The sequence below is a fragment of the Rhipicephalus microplus genome, chromosome 7 (genome assembly GCF_043290135.1).
Source record: "Rhipicephalus microplus isolate Deutch F79 chromosome 7, USDA_Rmic, whole genome shotgun sequence".
NCBI classification, from domain to species: domain Eukaryota; kingdom Metazoa; phylum Arthropoda; class Arachnida; order Ixodida; family Ixodidae; genus Rhipicephalus; species Rhipicephalus microplus.
In genome coordinates this window covers 162,101,957-162,121,062 of record NC_134706.1, presented here as the reverse complement: position 1 = coordinate 162,121,062, position 19,106 = coordinate 162,101,957, and the positions used below count along the sequence as shown (strand labels likewise).

General features: G+C 47.6%; 1 protein-coding gene across 2 annotated transcripts in view; it reads left to right on the top strand.

Moving 5' to 3' along the window:
* The window catches only part of LOC142767122 (uncharacterized), a 336,953-nt gene extending 325,494 nt beyond the window's left edge, over positions 1 to 11,459 (top strand). For both annotated transcript variants that reach the window (XM_075868347.1, XM_075868346.1), the window contains 2 exons: positions 6,952 to 7,095; positions 11,111 to 11,459. In XM_075868347.1, coding sequence (XP_075724462.1) covers positions 6,952 to 7,095; positions 11,111 to 11,320 — 354 coding nt within the window. In that variant the 3' untranslated portion in view covers positions 11,321 to 11,459. The remainder of the gene's footprint in view (positions 1 to 6,951; positions 7,096 to 11,110) is intronic.
* Positions 11,460 to 19,106: the final 7,647 nt, after the last annotated feature.

Below are 19,106 nucleotides of genomic sequence, written 5' to 3'. Positions count from 1 at the left end.
TGTGTGCATTTTCTAGTAAATATGCACATGCAGAATATACACGTGTTGTTATGGTGCTGCAGACTTGCGCAATAATTGCTTATTAATTGACAATTGCACAGGTATGAACGCTAAACCTTGAGCAACAATGGTGGGTGCTGCGGATAGGGTCGGCCGTTTCAAGTACCCGGTGCCGTTAAGAGTGGACAAACAGACAAATGCACAGAGAGACATACCAATTTTTTGCGTAGAAGGTCCCCAAGAAAGACTATTGTTTTAAAGAGACTGCGGCTCGCGGAATCGAACGTGGGACTTCCGCATCGCGAATGTGAGGCGTCAACCTTTAAACCAACGAAAGGTACCTCCTTTAACGTTCAAACCACAAGTAATTCATATATACCACTTACCGCTGTTGGTGGGCATCTCGGGGGAGGGGACCTATCGTGTTTTCAGCATTATCAGCAAGATGGTGCAGTGAGTACGCGGTGGCTCTTATCTCTCACGCGTACTTTGGAACGCGTAGAGAATAAGGGGGTGTACGTTTGATCGCGCGCCCTTATATTGCAGTTGGGAGAACCATACGTCTTGGCTAGCCTTTGGGTATCGTGGGCATGGTTCTGTTGTAGTTATCGGCACACAAAGGTCCCTGAAATCCTTTCACAGCCTGCGTTTGCGAAAAGAGCGTGCTTTTCGGACAAAACGAAGTAACAACTAAGACGCTTATTCGCGTTCATCTGTACCTGGGAGTACGTTTTGTTGGTCATTTGTGCGTGTGAAACGCAGTGCACGTTTTATTTATTTATTTATTTATTTATTTATTTATTTATTTATTTATTTATTTATTTATTTATTTATTTATTTACACATACTGCAGGCCCTATTCGGGCCCAAGCAAGAGTGGGTAACAAATGCTAGTGACAAAACAGAATATGAAAATATCAGAAAATACAATACTTGGTACAAAAATAAATAAATTCCCAACATCAGGGAGAATATAAATAATACATAGCAGTAATGGCATTCATACCGAAATACAAAAAATTTCAGTACTAATGAGGAACATAATAAGTTGCATATTAAAAATCAAGTGTTAGGTCATTGACGAGATGGGCGAACGATTGTGTCGTGTCCGCATTAACGACCTCCTGAGGTAACTTGTTCCATAATTAAAGAGCATGAGGGAATAATGAGTACTGATGAACGTTTAGATGACTGAATGGTTGTCTAACTGTTTTATTATTATGAATACGGTCAAAGCGCACGGACGGGATGGTTATGTAGCGATTTGGTGGAATTTTGAAGTGACCATGATACAATTGATAGATGAATTTTAATCGAGAGACTATTCTACGATGAGCGAGTGTTTTCAGATTTGCCTTCTCGCGAAGAGCAGAGACGCTTGCAAAACGAGAGTAGCTAGAATAAATGATCCTCAGAGCCAGGTTTTGGATTCTCTCTATTTTTTTAATTAGGTATTTTTGATACGGCACCCAGACCAGGTCTGCATATTCTAACTTAGGCCTGATAAGCTCTTTGTAAGCTATTAGTTTTATAGAAGGTGAACCGCGACGCAGTTTACGTTTTAAAAATGCCAACTTCTTTAGCGCATTGCTACAGATGTTATCTCTATGAGTTTCCCAATTTGAATTGCTTGTAATCGTGACAACCAGATATTTCACTTGCGTAGCCTTTTTAACATAAGCGTTATTATTATTATATTGGAATTTTAATGCGTTTTGTTTGTTTGTAACTGTGATGGATGCCGTTTTTGATGCGTTCAGCTTCAAGCCCCATTTACCACACCAGGTGCAGATGCATTGCAATGCATCGTTGAGTCTGGCTTGATCAGAATGCTGAACAATATCGGCATAAAATAACACAATCGTCCGCAAAAAGTCGGATTTTCACAGGTGATTGAACTCAGAAATAAATATCATTTATGTATACTAAAATTAATAATGGTGCAAGCACGGATCCTTGCGGCACTCGTGAGTGTACATCTAATGAGTCAGAAACACCGTCATTGACCGTCACATAATGTTTCCGTGATGACAAATAGCATGCAACCCAACAGACAATGTTCTGATCAACACCATTAGCTGACAGTTTCGTAATTAAGTTATCGTGTGGTACAACATCAAACGCTTTAGAAAAAACTAAAAACACTGCATCGATCTGGCCCTTAAAGTTTAGTGAATTTGCAAAGTCATAAGTGATCTCGGCTAATTGAGTTGAAGTGGATAGGCCAGACCTAAATCCGTGTTGGTTGTCGTGAAGCAGTTTATTGTTTTTCAGTGTGTCATAATCGCCTTAAATATTACGTGTTCTAGTAGCTTACAAGCTGTGGATGTAAGAGAAACTGGCTTATAGTTGTTTAATTCTAATGGTGAGCCTGATTTATGAATTGGGACTATTCTCGCAGAGCGCTAGTCATCGGGTATCACACAAGTTCCTAAGGAAGTTACATATATCTTATACAACTATTCTGAGACCCAGATTGCACATCTACCAAGAAAACGTTTGATATATCATCAGGACCCGGAGATTTCTTTTGTGTCTAATTTACACAAGAGGCTAAAGATACATTCTTTACTTAAATATACTTTAGGCATGTTTGTCGAGCGCATAAGCTGGCAATTGCGCATGTGAGGCCGTCCGCGTAAATACGGACTAAAAAAAGGCGTTGAAACTTTGAGCAATGACAGCAGCATTATCAGTAGTTCCGTCAGATGTTTTTATCTCTATGATGCTATTTATCTTTCTATAAGTAACGCCAGAATTTTTTGGGTTGGTTTGTGATGAAGGAAGACAGAGTAGATGAAAAAAATTGGTCTCTTGCTACATGCACCTTTTCATGAAAAATGTGTACTGTAGCCGTTTCTTGGCACCACGTTTACGACAGCGTTTGGTTTTACGCTTCATATGAATCAAATCACGGTTCATCCATGGGTATTCTCTGTTAATACGTTTCTTTTTAAATGGCATATAGCTGCTTTCACAGTATAATACTATAGCTTTAAAATATGACCACAATTTATTAACGTCAACCAAATCGCTGAAAGAAGGAAATGAGGATTCCATGTAATTAAGTACGGCATCATCGAGCGCATGCTTGTAGTCTCTGACAAATGAGTCGGAATGTTTATTAGTGGGTCGGAAGCCTGAAATTGGACACTCTACAAAGAGTAATTTGTGATCAGGAATACCTTCTTTCACAGCGACCGAACACTCTTGGAGCGAGCTGCTTGCAAACGCTAGGTCTAGTACAGAAGAACTATTAATCATAGTAGCAACAGAAACCAATTGATTCAAAGAAAAAGTAAATGCACTTAACAACAGTGATTCAGCGTTTCGAGAGTCCTTGCCAGCATGTGAAAGATTGGGCCAAGTAATGCTGGGCAAGTTGGAATCCCCAGTTATAAAAATGTTTGAACGTGAATTTGTATTTTGTAGCGGGTAATCGTAGAGTGCTTCTGAGTATTCTGGGGGTGCATTTGGAGGCCGATAAACACCTCCCAAAATTATATTCTTACAAAAAAAGGTCAGTTTGCACCACACGCTTTCGTTATTATCTCTGCCATCCAAACGAGTAAATTTAACATTGCTTTTAATCGCTACTGCAACGCCCCTCCCCGTGATCTTCTGTCCCTACGGATAAGGGTGTAAGATGATGGCACTATTTCAGAATCTTGCACTTCAGAATGCAGCCAGGTTTCTGTGATCACCAAAACGTGTGGTTGGTAGGAGGAAATTATATCTTCAAGAAGCGGTATTTTATTTAAGACACTTCGCGCATTGAGTGAAATAATTCGAAGCGTTTTGTTAGCTTGTCACTTATCATCGCGTTTACGAGTGGTTGCCCGAGTGAAGCGAGAAGTCGACTTTTCGGGTTGCGCCCCGCCGCGGTGGTCTAGTGGCTAAGGTACTCGGCTGCTGACCCGCAGGGCGCGGGTTCGAATCCCGGCTGCGGCGGCTGCATTTCCGATGCAGGCGGAAGTGTTGTAGGCCCGTGTGCTCAGATTTGGGTGCACGTTATAAACCCCAGGTGGTCTAAATTTCCGGAGCCCTCCCCTACGGCGTCTCTCATAATCATATAGTGGTTTTGGGACGTTAAACCCCACATATCAATCAATCAACTTTTCGGGTTGCGCAGACGCAGTGGATTGACACAGCTCTGTCCTGCAATTTCGAAGTGCGTCACACACATGCAGTTTGCCATCGACTTTTAGTTTATCTAAATGAAGTGAAACCTTAAAACCGGTCTTTCTTTCTTCAGCGCAGGAACGCCATAACTTTGTACGAGTATCGCGATTATTTTTAGAAAACCTTCCGATATATATATGTTGGTTCTTTTTAATTTGAAACGAGACGACAAAACCTTAGTTTTATCAACGTAGTTATACAGTTTCAAAATTATCGGACGAGGGCGCTGTGCGTTTTTTTTTTTGACCGATCCGATGCATTTGCTCTATGGAATTGATTTCAACACCAAGAATTTTTCTGAAGATATCGCCATTTACTTTCTGTTCAAGTTCTTTTGAGCCCTCCTGGTGGCTAAATTTCTTCTACACCGTAAACTACAAGGTTATTACGACGACTCCTGTTTTCGAGATCATCGATTTTTGCCCTTAACTCAAGGATCATCTTGTTAGTACTCTGACTTGTTTCTTCCACCTTCTCTAATTTTTGCTGTTTTTTGCTGTTTTTTGCTGTTTTTGCTGTGACATGTTTCTTCCACCTTCTCTAATTTTAATATTTGACATCAACCTGGACAAAAAAAACGGCGTAAGCATCCGTCTGCCTGCAGTGTCGCCAAGCCCACTGAAAGGATTCTCCAACGGGCCCCGGTATTTATGCTTGAAATTATCGGCACTGGATGATGTCACGGAGTCGATTCGATGATATGCCTGGCTTAAGTAGGGCGCAGATTCGTGATGAATCCATAGTAGTGCTGCGGTGGCGAAGTCCTTCTGCGCATGCTCCCTGTCCTCCACCGCTTGACAGTCAGATTAAGCTCGCACGAAGACATGGCCAGTTGATCCAACGGCGAGATGCGCTCGCCAGGCGATCTGGACAAAGAAAAACGGCGTAAGCATCCGTCGGCCTGCAGTGTCGCCAAGCACACTCTGCGCGTGACTTTCCCAGTTGTCGCTATCGCGTTCATTGCTTTGCTTTTGCGGCAAAGCTGTGACTTTTTTTCCCCAATGTCGCTAGGAACTATGCAATGCGGAGAAGCTGGTGCACAAGCCGCACCACCGAAAGCAGCTGTCATCAACTTGGAATCGACCAAGTGTCCGTCGTGCACTCACTGGCTCGTTAGCTATAAGCTGGTGCTTTTATTTGCTTACAATTCATCTCCTCAAGCTTCTACAGCAAACTATTTCCCTGGTTTCAGCCCCGTTTTCGAAAAATATACTAAAATAATCATTGTCGTAAGCATAGTGGGGCGTTGTTTTCTTTTTTATTTCGGGGACCTATATTATGTGTTTGTGAGTTCTTGCTTATCTTCCATAGCTGATGCTACTTCACCATGCGTCAGGGGTGGAGCATGATATTCGGCACTACGCTACACCTTTGCACTTTGTGTTACCGGACAGACTAAAAAGATGCTTTTGATACAGCCGCCAAAGCAGCTGTTCCTTCTTTCTTCGCCGACTGTTGACACGCCAGGCAGGTGCACTAGTGATCGGTGGCCCGCTTCGCCAATCAGCAACAGTCTGAACGCCCCACCGCAGTGGACTAGTTGCTAAGGTACTCGGCTGCTGACCCGCAGGTCACGGGACCAAATGTCGGCGGCGGCGGCTGCATTTTCGATGGAGGCGAAACGGTAGTGGTTTGTGTACTGCGCCATATTAGTGCACTTTAGGAAACACCAGCTGGTCGAAATTTCCGGATCTTTCACTACGCCATCTCTCATAATCATATGGTGGTTGTGTGACGTTGAACCGCAGATGTCCATCAATCAATCAATTAAATTAGGCTTAAGCAAGTCACCTGCTAAAACAGAGCGTGGTTTCGCCGCGTAACTATGGTTGCAAACCAGGCAACATGGCAGACTTGTGCGCTACTCTGCGCATATACAGTTAATTTACTGTTAAGCGCATGGCTTCGCCAACTGTGGAACATGTCCGAAGTTACTGAAACTCGAGCAAAGGCATTGCTTGGAAATTACTCGCGCACTTGGCGGAGGAGACGAAATGAGCAGTCGAGCGGCTCGCTCTGTCTTTCTTGTCTCCCTCGCCTTCGTCAAAAGTGCGCTAATTTATCACACATGATCAGTCACCAACTAGCCAAGCTCCCAACCTTATCGCTCCGTAGAAACGTTGGCTGTGCCAGCAGGCCGTGCCAGCAGGCTGCACATGCGTAGTTGCTGTCACCACTCGTGAACCGGACGCACTGAGCTATAGCTCTTTAGTAGCGCTTCTCCTGGTGGCAGTATCATCATCATCATCATCATTATCATTATCAACCTGACTACGCTCACTGCAAGGCAAACGCCTTTCCAATGTTCCCCAATCAACTCAGCACTGTGCTTTCTGCTGACTATAATACCTGATAACTTCATCAGACACCTAATTTTTAGTCTCCTCCCCCCTGCGTTGAACTATGGCGGCAGATAAAACCTCGAAATATTCTTCTGTACCTCTCCTCACGGTGACATCACTTCTCCGTGCTTCTCCTTCTCTCGCCCTATATTCTGCGCACGTCGGTGAACTTCCCCACGGCCTGTTTCGTATAGCGTCGTTTTCAGTCTAATATCACGAAAGAAATCTACGTAACTTCTTGATTCAAGGTAAATATCATGACTTGTGAATAAAATCTAGAAATAAAAACCACTTCAGCGTCCTTACGACCAACAGTCTATGGACCTTGCGCAAGGCGTTGTCATGACGACACTGGCATGTGGCTGCAAAGTGAAATTGCTTAGAAGTGTCTTTATGTACAGGATTTTTTTGTGCTATGCATTTTCAGGTGTGCCCGGCTACAACCATGAAGAAGGGTCAGAAGAACGCCTTTCAGCTAACATACTCATCCAAACACTGCGCCATGCTCGCCTACTCTCCGACTACGAACCGCGTGTTCGCCTACGACAACGAGCTCGGTCTGGCTATCAAGGTAAACGATTTCTTTTTATTTTCCGGCAGGTGTTATTGAAGCCTGCGCTCAGCATTTTGCAATATGCATAGCTTTTCTGCTACCAATGAAACACACAATATGCCAATAAAAAATGGAACAACTACGCAACATGATGCGTACCAGCCTATAATTTTCCGCGAATTACATTTTCCTCAATTTCAATGAGCGGCCCACTTCCCAGCTTCAGTCCAAGAAGTCGACTTGGCATGCGCTTACTGAGCTTTTGTTCTGCTCACTCTTCAGTTCCATAGCATGTATAGTCATTAAACTCCGTTATCGAACCCCTAACTGCAATTTTTGTTTCATATATCAGCTTTTTACTTTATTTGTAGCTTTGCATGTGTTTTGAAATGAAAAAATTGAATCTTATTGCTGTACTACCTAATTGCAATCATGTTTAGTCACTGAAAGACGTCCATCTGAAATCTTATGAAACTGCCAATCCACAGCGGGGGAGTGCCTAAGAGCAGATGTGCTGAAGCTTCGGTGATGCTCAACGCGCAGATTCAAATCGGGGGATTCGTCCGGTGAGGAATGAAACTATGTGGGTGCTCTGAGTATGTCCCCCTTCAGAAAAAGAAAAAAAATTCCCGGTGTAAGCTGTCAGAACCCGCTTATGTGCATCCCGACCAAGGAGTAAGGAGGCAAGGTTTCGCGTGTGCCCCTTGAATGTCCGCTACGCGACAATAGTCGCTTTTATTGTGAAACATCACAATGTCTACGCCATATCAGTGGCGACGTCGCGAGGTTCAGTCTGAAATTCCACAGTCATTCGCGACGCCCACTTGCCATGTTTGGCCGCTGTCCAGGCGCTGACGAATATTGAGCTTGTCTGATCGAAACAACCACTTCCGTTTTGTCGAACTCATACGAAAGTGGCTGCACAGGACCCGACCTGTGCTGTTGTTACCCCAAACTAACATAACCGAACAATACTGTTGACATGAATGGATGGATTAAAAGCTTTATTAAGGTCCTCAAGGATTTCACCCCAGTTTTATAGGAATGGTTTGCGGGACCCCCCCCCCCCCGTAGGGATAGGGAGGCCTATAGCCTCACCGCCACATCGTGGGTCTTCTGAAGAGCCTTGAGTTGTATGAGGATTGGACTCGTGGGCATTAAATGAAAGGTATTTTCGAAAAATTCTTCATCTTTTTTTCTTGTAAAAACGGGCACCTGAAAAGCATGTAGTTAAAGTCACTTAGATTGTGGTAGTCCGGACAAAGTTCTGAAATGTCAGAGTAATGGATATAGTTTACGAGGCTAGGGTATGTTCCAGCCAGAAATATGCGAAGAGAGATCGCCTGTGACCTAGACAACTTTTCGTGTGTCAATAGAAAGTACCAACGGCGTAATGAATAGTGCTTTGTGATCTCGTTCAAGGTCATCAAAATGTTCTTAAAATGAAGGTTGGGGGCTGCTTCCTCTGTCTCAGAAGCACAAGTCCTGGCACGATAACTGAAGCGTCGCCCCTTGGAGTAGGCTAGCTTGTTCACAATGGGACGGCCCCCGACCTTCAAGCCAAGGTGAGCAGGGATCCAAATAATAGTGTGATGAGCGAGTTCTTTGTGAGCGAGAGCTCTAAAAACGTTGTTGCACACAGAACCAGAAGCGAAGGCCCTAGCAGCTGATTTACAGTCCGTATAAATATCACTTTTCTGTGGATCATTGAGCGCTAGTGCCGTGGCCAACTGTTCTACTTTGTAAGAATAAGTGGTTCGAACCGACGCTGAGGATAAAATCTGACCCTTAATATCTACGAATACTACTGCAAGTTAGCGGAAGCGCCGTCCTCATCCAAGTTTAACCATCACACCTCTCCCGTGGTTACGACAAAGGTGAGGTCTGTGGTAGTACCCCTAGAGCGAGAATATCCAGTGCGGATACAGAAGCGTGGGATCAGTGACCAAAGTCAGATTCAGATCCGATACCGCCTGCCAGAGCTCGGCTCCCTTGGTAGTGGTGCGAGGGTGGCCCAAAGCATGATGAGGTGCGTTCAAATCTGCCGCTATCGTATGGATGCGTCCACTTTCCTAGCGATCGTAATGGCTTTTGATAACAACGAGGTGAAGTAATAGTGCCTGCTTTTAGAGAGCTATATATGTGGAGTATGAAAATGCTTATTTTAAGGTTGCTGTCTGGTATGGTTTCTAAAAAAAATGCTCAACCTTGCTGGGCGTCATGTGCAAACTTTTTCTCAATTTAAGTGATTGATATGTGGGGTTTAACGTCCCAAAACCACTATATGATTATGAGAGACGCCGTAGTGGAGGGCTCCGGAACTTTAGACCACCTGGGGTTCTTTAACGTGCACCCAAATCTGAGCACACGGGCCTACAACACTCAATTTAAGTGTACTTCTCAGACAGAAACTTGGTGATATCGCAGTTATACTATCGAGGGATAAAATAAATGACGTGAACGCAACTTTCTCTTGTCTCCTGCAAGGCCATTTTTTTCTCATGAGCGCTGCACGTACAGTTGTTGAACAATCGCCGATATATAAAGAATTTCGGGTGGAGGGCATCGGCAACACCAGTGCTGCAAAATGACCAACCTTGTTTAATTTATTTCAAAGGAACTGAACCCTGGTTCTGAGATCAAGTTCGCTCAAACTCAATGTTCACTACTCAGGCATTCGTCTGATGGGAGGATTTTTTCATGGTATTCGTGGGAAGAACACTTGGTATTTTCTAAAACTTCATTCTTCTGAAATGTTCGTTAAAACAACGTTCGTACGAGTGAGAGTTCACTGCCCTACCCGCTTGTTCTTTCTCTGTACTGAGGCGCATATTTTACCAAGCCTATTTGCAGCCGCAAATACAACAACATACCACATCCACTACGTTGACGACGAAAAAGGTGAGTTGTTTCTGTGAAGAGAGAGAACGAAGGAGGAATATTTTTCATTACAATAAATGGAGAGCTTAATGCTGGCAGGCTCGCCATTTATTATAATGAAAAATACTCTTTATCGGGGCCAAGGTTCGTCAACGCTTGTTTTGCGTGTCGTGCGACAGGAAAAGGACTTTGAGGCGACGCGGTAACAATACACACGACGTTTATGACAGAGCACGAAGGATAAAAGCAGAACATAGAAGCACAAAAAACCACGAAGGCGAATAAGTAACAGCTGTCTGATCGAATGAGAATACTTTAGAACGCCAGTTCAAGGCGGAAAGTTTCAAAACCTCACGATGAGATAGGGGGCCCGGCGAACGCCGAGGTGCAGAGCAGAAGGCGGTGACAGGCGATCGGGAGCGGGTGCGTCTCGATGTGTGATGCTATAGTGACGGTGACGCTTGGCGAAGTGGGAGCGTGGGTACGGCTACTGAGCAGTCAACCCATATCGGAGACGCGATGCTTCATGCGTGTAAATGGCCAGCCCATCCAGCGAACAGCTTGCGTCGAGACGCGATGCTCGGCGCTACCGTGACCGTTAGCCAGGCCACGTACGTCGCTGTGCCGAACTCCTGACCACGGAGACGCCTCGCCGAGATCCGCGATGCCCTTAGCAAGGGAAAGAACAGCAGGCCAGGCCGCGCCCCGAGATGAAGTACTCGTGTCGGCAACGCCACCCCAGCTGGTAGTTAGACGGCAGTAGCGTGGACAGCCGCGTTCCCTGGCCGGAACATGGATCGCCTGCGTCCGACGCTTCGGCCAGCTGTCTTCCGTCTGCCGCTGCTTTCGCTCGTCCCCAGCCACAAAGCCTACCGCCACGTAGTGGTCACACGTGGCCCAATCGTGGCACGCCACCTCTATGAGCCACCACAGGTCATCAGCTGATTGGCTGACCTCACGCGCACAGTTGGCTCGAAATCACACGCGCCTTGCCCTGCACTTCCGTCGTTATCATCGTTTTCTTCACTCATCACAAATAAGTTTTCTTAGCTAAATATTCAGAGATATGCAGATTGTCGTAGCGTAATGATAATTTTATATTTTCTTCCTGATATTAATGATTAGTTATTTTTTCCCTTTTTTGTCTGTGCAGCTCTGCGCCGCGAGAGCCGATAATCCTAAGGGAAAATTTGGCATTGCTGCATTTGACATCGATTACGACGACTACGACAACACGTGTGTTTCCCTCAACACATACGGCCGACACAGCCGCTTGCAGCGACTGAAGATGGTAGTGGACTACTTCAGAAGCAATGCTGGCGATGCTTTCAAGGAGGATGCCTGCAGGATCTTCGGGGTGTAGGGGTGCTTTAAGTGGCACGCTGGTTTCACATTGCCAGCCATTTGCAGAGTGTCAAACATACATTACACACTTACCATGATTTGATGCTTCCACCTGGTATATCTTTTATACTGAAAGGTGCGCTAATCCTAGAGTAATATATAATGAAGGGAAGAAAAATTGCAAGAAAAAATGTTTTCTAAACAAGTTCACGAGCAAAATTATGCGCATCTACGCCTTTCGGGGTCGTAATATGTCGTTCTCTGTGCGTTCTCAACGTTTGACTGCGTTTGTCGCTGTTAACGCGAAATTGCCAGGTTATATTTTTATGCATATCAATCCTTGTCTCCTTCATTGTCTCCATTTGCGCCATCTATCATCTACCTCCTATTTAACTTACCACACGGACATTTTCTAGCATCTCACGATAATACCAAATTATACGTATTGTAACTGCGCGAACCAACGGATGGAGACATGAAAGGAGAGAAAAAAAGACAAACAGGCGCAGAATATTTACTGAAGCCTAATTGCAACAACGAGGAAATTAATATTGAACGGTATAAAAAGCTCAAAAGCACTTCATACCCTTGTCATGCAATCGTGCGTGTTGGGGCTGAACAGGTTGCTGTCAGAATATTAGACTTCGAGAAAATATTATTTCTCTGAAAGGCTGCGCTCCGCTCTTTGGTGATACATCTATGTTGTTCCGGCATAAGAAGCAAAGAGTGCGCGAACTTATTGAAGTTGTGCATATTCACAAGAAATCTGTCTTGCATCAGTGTTCCCTCTGTAGCCATAAATGATAAAGAAGTAATATATATATATATATATATATATATATATATATATATATATATATATATATATATATATATATATATATATATATATATATATATATATATATATATGTGTGTGTGTGTGTGTGTGTGTGTGTGTGTGTGTGTGTGTGTGTGTGTGTGTGTGTGTGTGTGTGTGTGTGAGTGTGTGTGTGTGTGTGTGTGTGTGTGTGTGTGACGCTTCACGGGTGAATGGGTGAAAGGAACTGAAGAAGACGGAAGAGTCAGAATAAACTGGTGTTCTGATGCACACCATGTTTTCCGTTAAATATATATATATATATTTATATATTGTAGCGAAGCCTCCGAACTCTGAAATGGGTCGAACTCTTGAGCACCTTCTAGTGGGGCTACCCAACAAGAACGCCGCTCGCGCTGAGAGTTCGTGCTTGGCCGTTACTGTCGCCATTGTGTATACTCGCTGTCTGCCCGCTAATAAACGCCATAACAAATTGGTGGAGAGTGCTACGATCCCCTTTGATGCCCTGGGAACTGCGTTCACGTACCCTGCAATCTACAATGTCCCACGACGCCTCGCAGCAAACGCCTCCTTCCATGCCACCCCCTTGTGCCGGTGTCCCCAGGATCCGAGATCCACCCATCTTCACGGGCGCCGATGGCACTGACGTGGAGGACTGGCTCGCTATCTACGAGCGCGTGAGCGTCCCCAACAAATGGGACGAGGACGGCAAGTTGACAAACTTGGTGTTCTACCTTGCGGGCGTTGCAAGCTTGTGGTACAACAACCACGCGTCCGATTTCGCAACCTGGTCCAATTTCAAGACCGCTATTACCAACGTTTTTGGCCGCCCTGCCGTTCGTAAGCTGCAAGCCGAGCAGCGCTTACGCGAACGCGCTCAGCAGGCCGGTGAATCATTCACCAGTTACATAGAAGATGTCCTGGACCTTTGCAAAAAATCCAACTACAGCATGTCCGAATCAGACAAGATCCGGAACGTCACGAAGGGCATTGACGATGATGCCTTCACGATGCTGCTTGCCAAAACCCCAGGCACAGTAGCTGAGGTCATCACGCTGTGCCAGAGCTACGAGGAGCTCCGCCGGCAGCGTTCGATGACCCGTCGCTCTACACCACGAGATTCAGGGCTTGCAGGCTTGGAGGCGAGCTGTGATCAGGTGGCACTGCTGGCAGACCTCAAGTCCTTCATACGTGAGGAAATCGCGCGGCAGTTCTCTCTCCTGCCCTTTGCCCACCCACCGGCTGCTCAACAATCGGCCACTACCATTCTTCCACCCATCCGCCGAGCGATTGAGCAGGAAATAGCGGAGGTCATGCCGGCGTACCAACCACAACAGCTTCCGGCCCCTGCGCCCCCAAGTTACGCCCAAGTGGTCGCCAGGCCGCCTCCAGTCGTTCAACCGCCCGCCCCACTGACTTACGCCGAAGCTGCCGCACGACCTCCATCCTTTACAGCGGCTATGCCGGCTACGTATGTTGACGTGACCTCGCAGACTCAGCTCCAGCATCCCCTGCAGCCTTTCCAGCCACAGTTCCGTCCATCGGCTCTTACGTCATGGACAAGACCTACCCCAGCGAACCGATGGCGCACACCCGACAACCGGCCCATCTGCTTTGCCTGCGGTTACGCCGGTCACGTAGCGCGTTATTGCCATCGTGTACAGCCGGCTCCAATTTCTTCGCCTATTGCTGGCCACCTCAGCCGTCCCTATCACGACGAACCACCGTCTATGCCACCGCCGTCTCGCCCAGGTTCATCTCCTCGAAGGTCGCCGTCTCCACGACGTCGTTCCCTGTCCCCCATGAGGCCAAGTTCGGCTAATCATGAGCGGGAAAACTAGTCGTCGCAGTCCCCGAGGCAAGGACTGCGATGCTATTGCGATGTGAAAGCCCTCAGAGCCGCCCGTCTAATGTCATAGACGTGCTTGTGGACGGTGTTCATGCATCTGCTCTTATTGACACTGGAGCTGCAGTATCCGTTATGGACGAAAACTTCTGCCGCTTGCTTCGAAAAGTAACGACGCCAATTTCTGGGTTGTCCCTTCGTACTGCCGGTTCACATCGTATCCATCCTTCAGCAGAGTGCACAGCTCGCGTTGTCGTTCAGGACGTTCTGTATGTCGGCCAATTCATCATCATTCCTGCATGCTCTCATGACGTCATCCTGGGGTGGGATTTTCTCTCCCGCAACGACGCCGTCATCCATTGTGCCGCTGCCGAAATTGAACTCTCACCTTTCTCGCATTTGACGCCGGAAGACAGTCCCTCGACACTCAGTAAGATTCTCGTGAAAGACGATACCATAGTGCCTCCAAGTTCGGCAATGGGTGTATCTGTCTACTGCGCTGGACTCTCCGACACAATTGCACTCGTTTCGCCATCCGACCATGCTTGCCGAAGGAAAGGGTTGCTAGTACCTTTCGCGACCGTGCAAATCACCCAGAGCAACGCCGCTATTTTTGTGACCAACCCATCCCCGTACACTGTTACCTTGGTTCGAGGGGAATGTCTAGGCAGAGTGGAACCAGTGGATAACGCACAAGTCCTGGACGTACCTGATGACTCGCGTTGTCCCAGTTCGTGTACCGTCAGCGCTGTTTCCACTTATGATTCATCATCTCCTGATGTATTTGGCCCTTACATTGATGACAATCTTACGTCGGTACAGCGTTCCCAGCTTCTGGACCTGCTGCGAGAATATCATTCTTCTTTCGATGTCGGGCGAAGTTCTCTCGGTCGCACGTCCGCTGTTACACATCGTATCGACACTGGTGCCCATCCATCATTACGGCAACGTCCCTACCGCGTGTCGCCTGCTGAACGTCGGGAAATTAACGAGCAGGTTGATGATATGCTCAGACGCGACGTTATTCGGCCCTCGGACAGTCCATGGGCGTCTCCTGTTGTTCTTGTCGCGAAGAAAGATGGTTCTGTGCGGTTCTGTGTGGACTACAGACGGCTCAATAAGATCACTCGCAAGGATGTTTACCCACTGCCGCGCATCGATGACGCAATTGACAGCCTTCACGGAGCCGAATTTTTTTCTTCTCTCGATCTGCGCTCCGGGTACTGGCAAGTACCCATGGCTGATGACGCTCGACCGAAGACTGCGTTCATCACACCCGACGGCTTGTACGAATTCAACGTCATGCCGTTTGGTCTATGTAATGCACCTGCGACCTTTGAGCGCATGATGGACACCGTTCTGCGCAACTTGAAATGGCACACGTGCTTGTGTTACCTCGATGACGTTGTTGTGTTCGCTCCAGATTTCTCCACGCATCTCCAACGCCTGAAAGAAGTTTTCGCACGTGTGAGCAATGCCGGCTTGCAACTAAATCTGAAGAAGTGCCGCTTTGCAGCACGGCAACTCGCCATCCTAGGGTACGTCGTGTCTAAGGATGGAATTCTTCCTGACCCAGCCAAGCTTCGGGCCGTGGCTGAATTCCCCAAACCTGCGTCCGTCAAAGAACTGTGTAGTTTCGTGGGCCTGTGCTCATACTTCCGACGCTTCATACGAAACTTTGCTACGATTATATCACCGCTGACGAAGCTCCTTGGAAGTAACGGGCCCCTCAATTCGTGGTCGTCTGAGTGCGACGACGCGTTCGCGAAGCTCCGCCATTTGCTGACGTCTCCTCCAATTCTACGCCACTACGACCCTACGGCCCCGACGGAGGTGCACACAGACGCCAGTGGTGTAGGCCTTGGCGCTGTCCTGGCGCAGCGCAAACCCGGATTCTCTGAATATGTCGTAGCATATGCAAGCCGTACGCTCACGAGAGCCGAGACAAACTACACCGTCACGGAGAAAGAGTGCCTGGCGATCGTCTGGGCCCTTACAAAGTTTCGACCTTATTTGTATGGTCGCCCATTCGATGTCGTCACCGACCATCATGCACTATGCTGGCTTTCATCATTGAAGGATCCCTCAGGCCGTCTCGCCCGTTGGACTCTTCGCTTACAAGACTATGACATCCGCGTGCTGTACCGCAACGGACGCCAGCATGCTGACGCCGACGCCCTCTCGCGCTCCCCTCTGCCTGAAGGTGATGTGCTCTGCTCAGTATCCTCGGCTGCTGTTTCTGCCATTGATGTTGACATCATCGCTACCGAACAGCGGAAGGATAATTCGATCGGCCCGCTCATCGACTTGCTCTCTGATCCATCCGCAACGCCATCCACGCGTGCCTTGCGTCGTCAAGCTCGCCATTTCGCCATCCGTGACGGCCTTCTACACCGACGCAATTACGACGCCGATGGCCGGCAGTGGTTACTCGTGATACCCCGCAGTCTGCGATCAGAGATATGTGAATCCTTCCATTCTGATCCGCAATGCGCGCACTCTGGGGTATTCAAAACCTACCGTCGTATTCGACAACGCTACTTCTGGCGCGGGATGTACCGCTATGTGCAGCAGTTCGTTCGCTCCTGCCTCGCTTGCCAACGCCGCAAACCGTCAGCACACATGTCGCCAGCCAGTCTGCAACCGTTACCTTGCCCTGAGCGTCCGTTTGGGCGCATAGGTATCGATTTGTATGGACCACTTCCTCTGACGTCGGCTGGTAACCGCTGGGCCATCGTCGCCGTAGATCATTTAACGCGATACGCCGAAACCGCCGCTATCCCTGCGGCTACTGCGCGTGATGTTGCGTCCTTCCTACTGCATCGATTTATACTGCGCCACGGTCCACCTCAGGAGCTTCTCAGCGATCGAGGCCGTGTCTTCTTGTCGGAAGTCGTCGAAGCCATTCTGACGGAGTGCCATTCTGTCCACCGCAAAACTACTGCTTACCACCCACAGACGAATGGCCTCACCGAACGCTTTAACCGCACCCTCGGCGACATGCTTTCTATGTACGTCGCTGCCAACCACACTAATTGGGATAATATACTGCCCTTCGTCACCTACGCCTACAACACCGCCCCTCAGAGCACGACTGGTTTTTCACCTTTCTACTTGCTGTACGGAAGGCACCCGTCGCACACCATGGACACAATGCTCCCGTACACGCCGGATCCATCTGAGTGTACACCTATTTCCGAGACAGCCAGGCTTGCTGAAGAGTGTCGCGAGCTTGCCAAAACTTTTACGACGCAAGAGCAAGAGCGGCAGAAGAGTATCCGTGATGGCTCCACCACTTCTGAGCCCACGTTCCTTCGTGGTGCGCTTGTATGGCTCTCGATCCCGACCTCTGCAGCTGGCCTCTCTTCCAAACTACGTCCCAAATACGAAGGCCCCTATCGTGTCATCGAGCGCACCTCACACGTCAACTATCTGATTGAACCCGTTGAACAATCTTCGGACATGCGCCGCCGTGGGCGAGACATCGTCAACGTGGAGCGCCTGAAGGCTTATTATGACCCGCTCATAGTAACAAGCTGTTAGGTCGCCAGGCGGCTCCCTCTTCGACCCCGGGGTAATTGTAGCGAAGCCTCCGAACTCTGAAATGGGTCGAACTCTTGAGCACCTTCTAGTGGGGCTACCCAACAAGAACGCCGCTCGCGCTGAGAGTTCGTGCTTGGCCGTTACTGTCGCCATTGTGTATACTCGCTGTCTGCCCGCTAATAAACGCCATAACAATATATATATATATATATATATATATATATATATATATATATATATATATATATATATATATATATATATATATATATGCTTGATGGGTGTGCTATGCTTGATGTGGCCTGGATTTTTCGTGATTTAGTCCCTGGTGCCTTCTTTTCTCCTCCCTCTTTGCCCCGTCTTGCTTTTTATTATCTCCATAATGTATTGTCTCGTTCTTGTGATGAAACTTGAGTTTATAGTCTGCTCATCTCTGTGCCTTTCTTTTCTCTCCTTTCGTCTTTCCGTCCATTTGTGGCGCAGTTACGTTATGTGTCATTACCAACTAGCCCAATTTACTACTCTTCAAAAATACCAAACTACAGTTCATCCACCATCACGTCCGGGACTACGCTGCGTGCGTGCACCACTGTACCCATTTTGCGCATGAGCAGAAGTTCTGCGCGCGTCCTTCGAACATAGCCTTCTTTCCCTGAGGTGTGATGAAAGCTACCAACGCCACTACAAGTTATTCCTTCCCGAAAGCAATCTCCCCCCCCATCTAACTTATGCTCCACCGTGCATGACTTCAATGGGGGGGGGGGGGGGGGATGCTATCCCTTTGGAAAAGCGGGGGCCCATCTGTTGAACCAATGCCGGTACGCAAGTTGGTCAGTCCGAGCGTGGGGAACCTTCACGACAACCATCGGGTAAGTGAGGGCTCATCTGGTAGCCAGTGCCCATACGCCAACTTAGACGGTCCCCGCGGCCAGCTAAGGCAGTGAGGAAGTAAAGACTTCACACTCTCGACGCGTTGGGGGTTCTATCCTCCTTCGTTCCCGGTGAGCGCTTTTTATCCCATGCCCCTCAAGGTCACCGACGCTGCGAGGGTCAACTGCTTCTACCGACGTTTCCTTATTTGGCTCTGTTCGGGAAGGGACAAACGGGGGGGTTATTTTCTAACGTGCCTCCCCTTGTCGGACATTAACGCAGACATTTATTAATTTTCCTTTAACTCCCTCAGATGGCACCACTGCGTTACAAGGCGTAGAGTTAGCCCCTAGAAGTTCGTAAAGTAGCAACACTCTCCTCGTACGCTCGCGTTTCTCCTCGGTCTTCTCTCCTTGGCACTCGCACTTCGAACGTGGCGCCACCTGCATTGCTCCTGCGTAGCACACGCCCTCTCACGAAGAGAGAGCGCTTGTTCCGCAGGCAGCGCGCTGAGAGCATTCGCGGCAGTCGTCTAACTCATCCTGAAAGTTTTTTAACGAGTGTAGTATTAGCCCATATTAGCTCTGTTTAGTGCCATGCGCAACGCGTACTTGTGATCAGGCCTTGGTGGACTCACTCGGCATCGCAGTGACCGGATGTTAACATTGTGCGCATCACCCTTTATTATGTTCCTAAACGTGAAATTTGATCGTTAGTGAGCACACC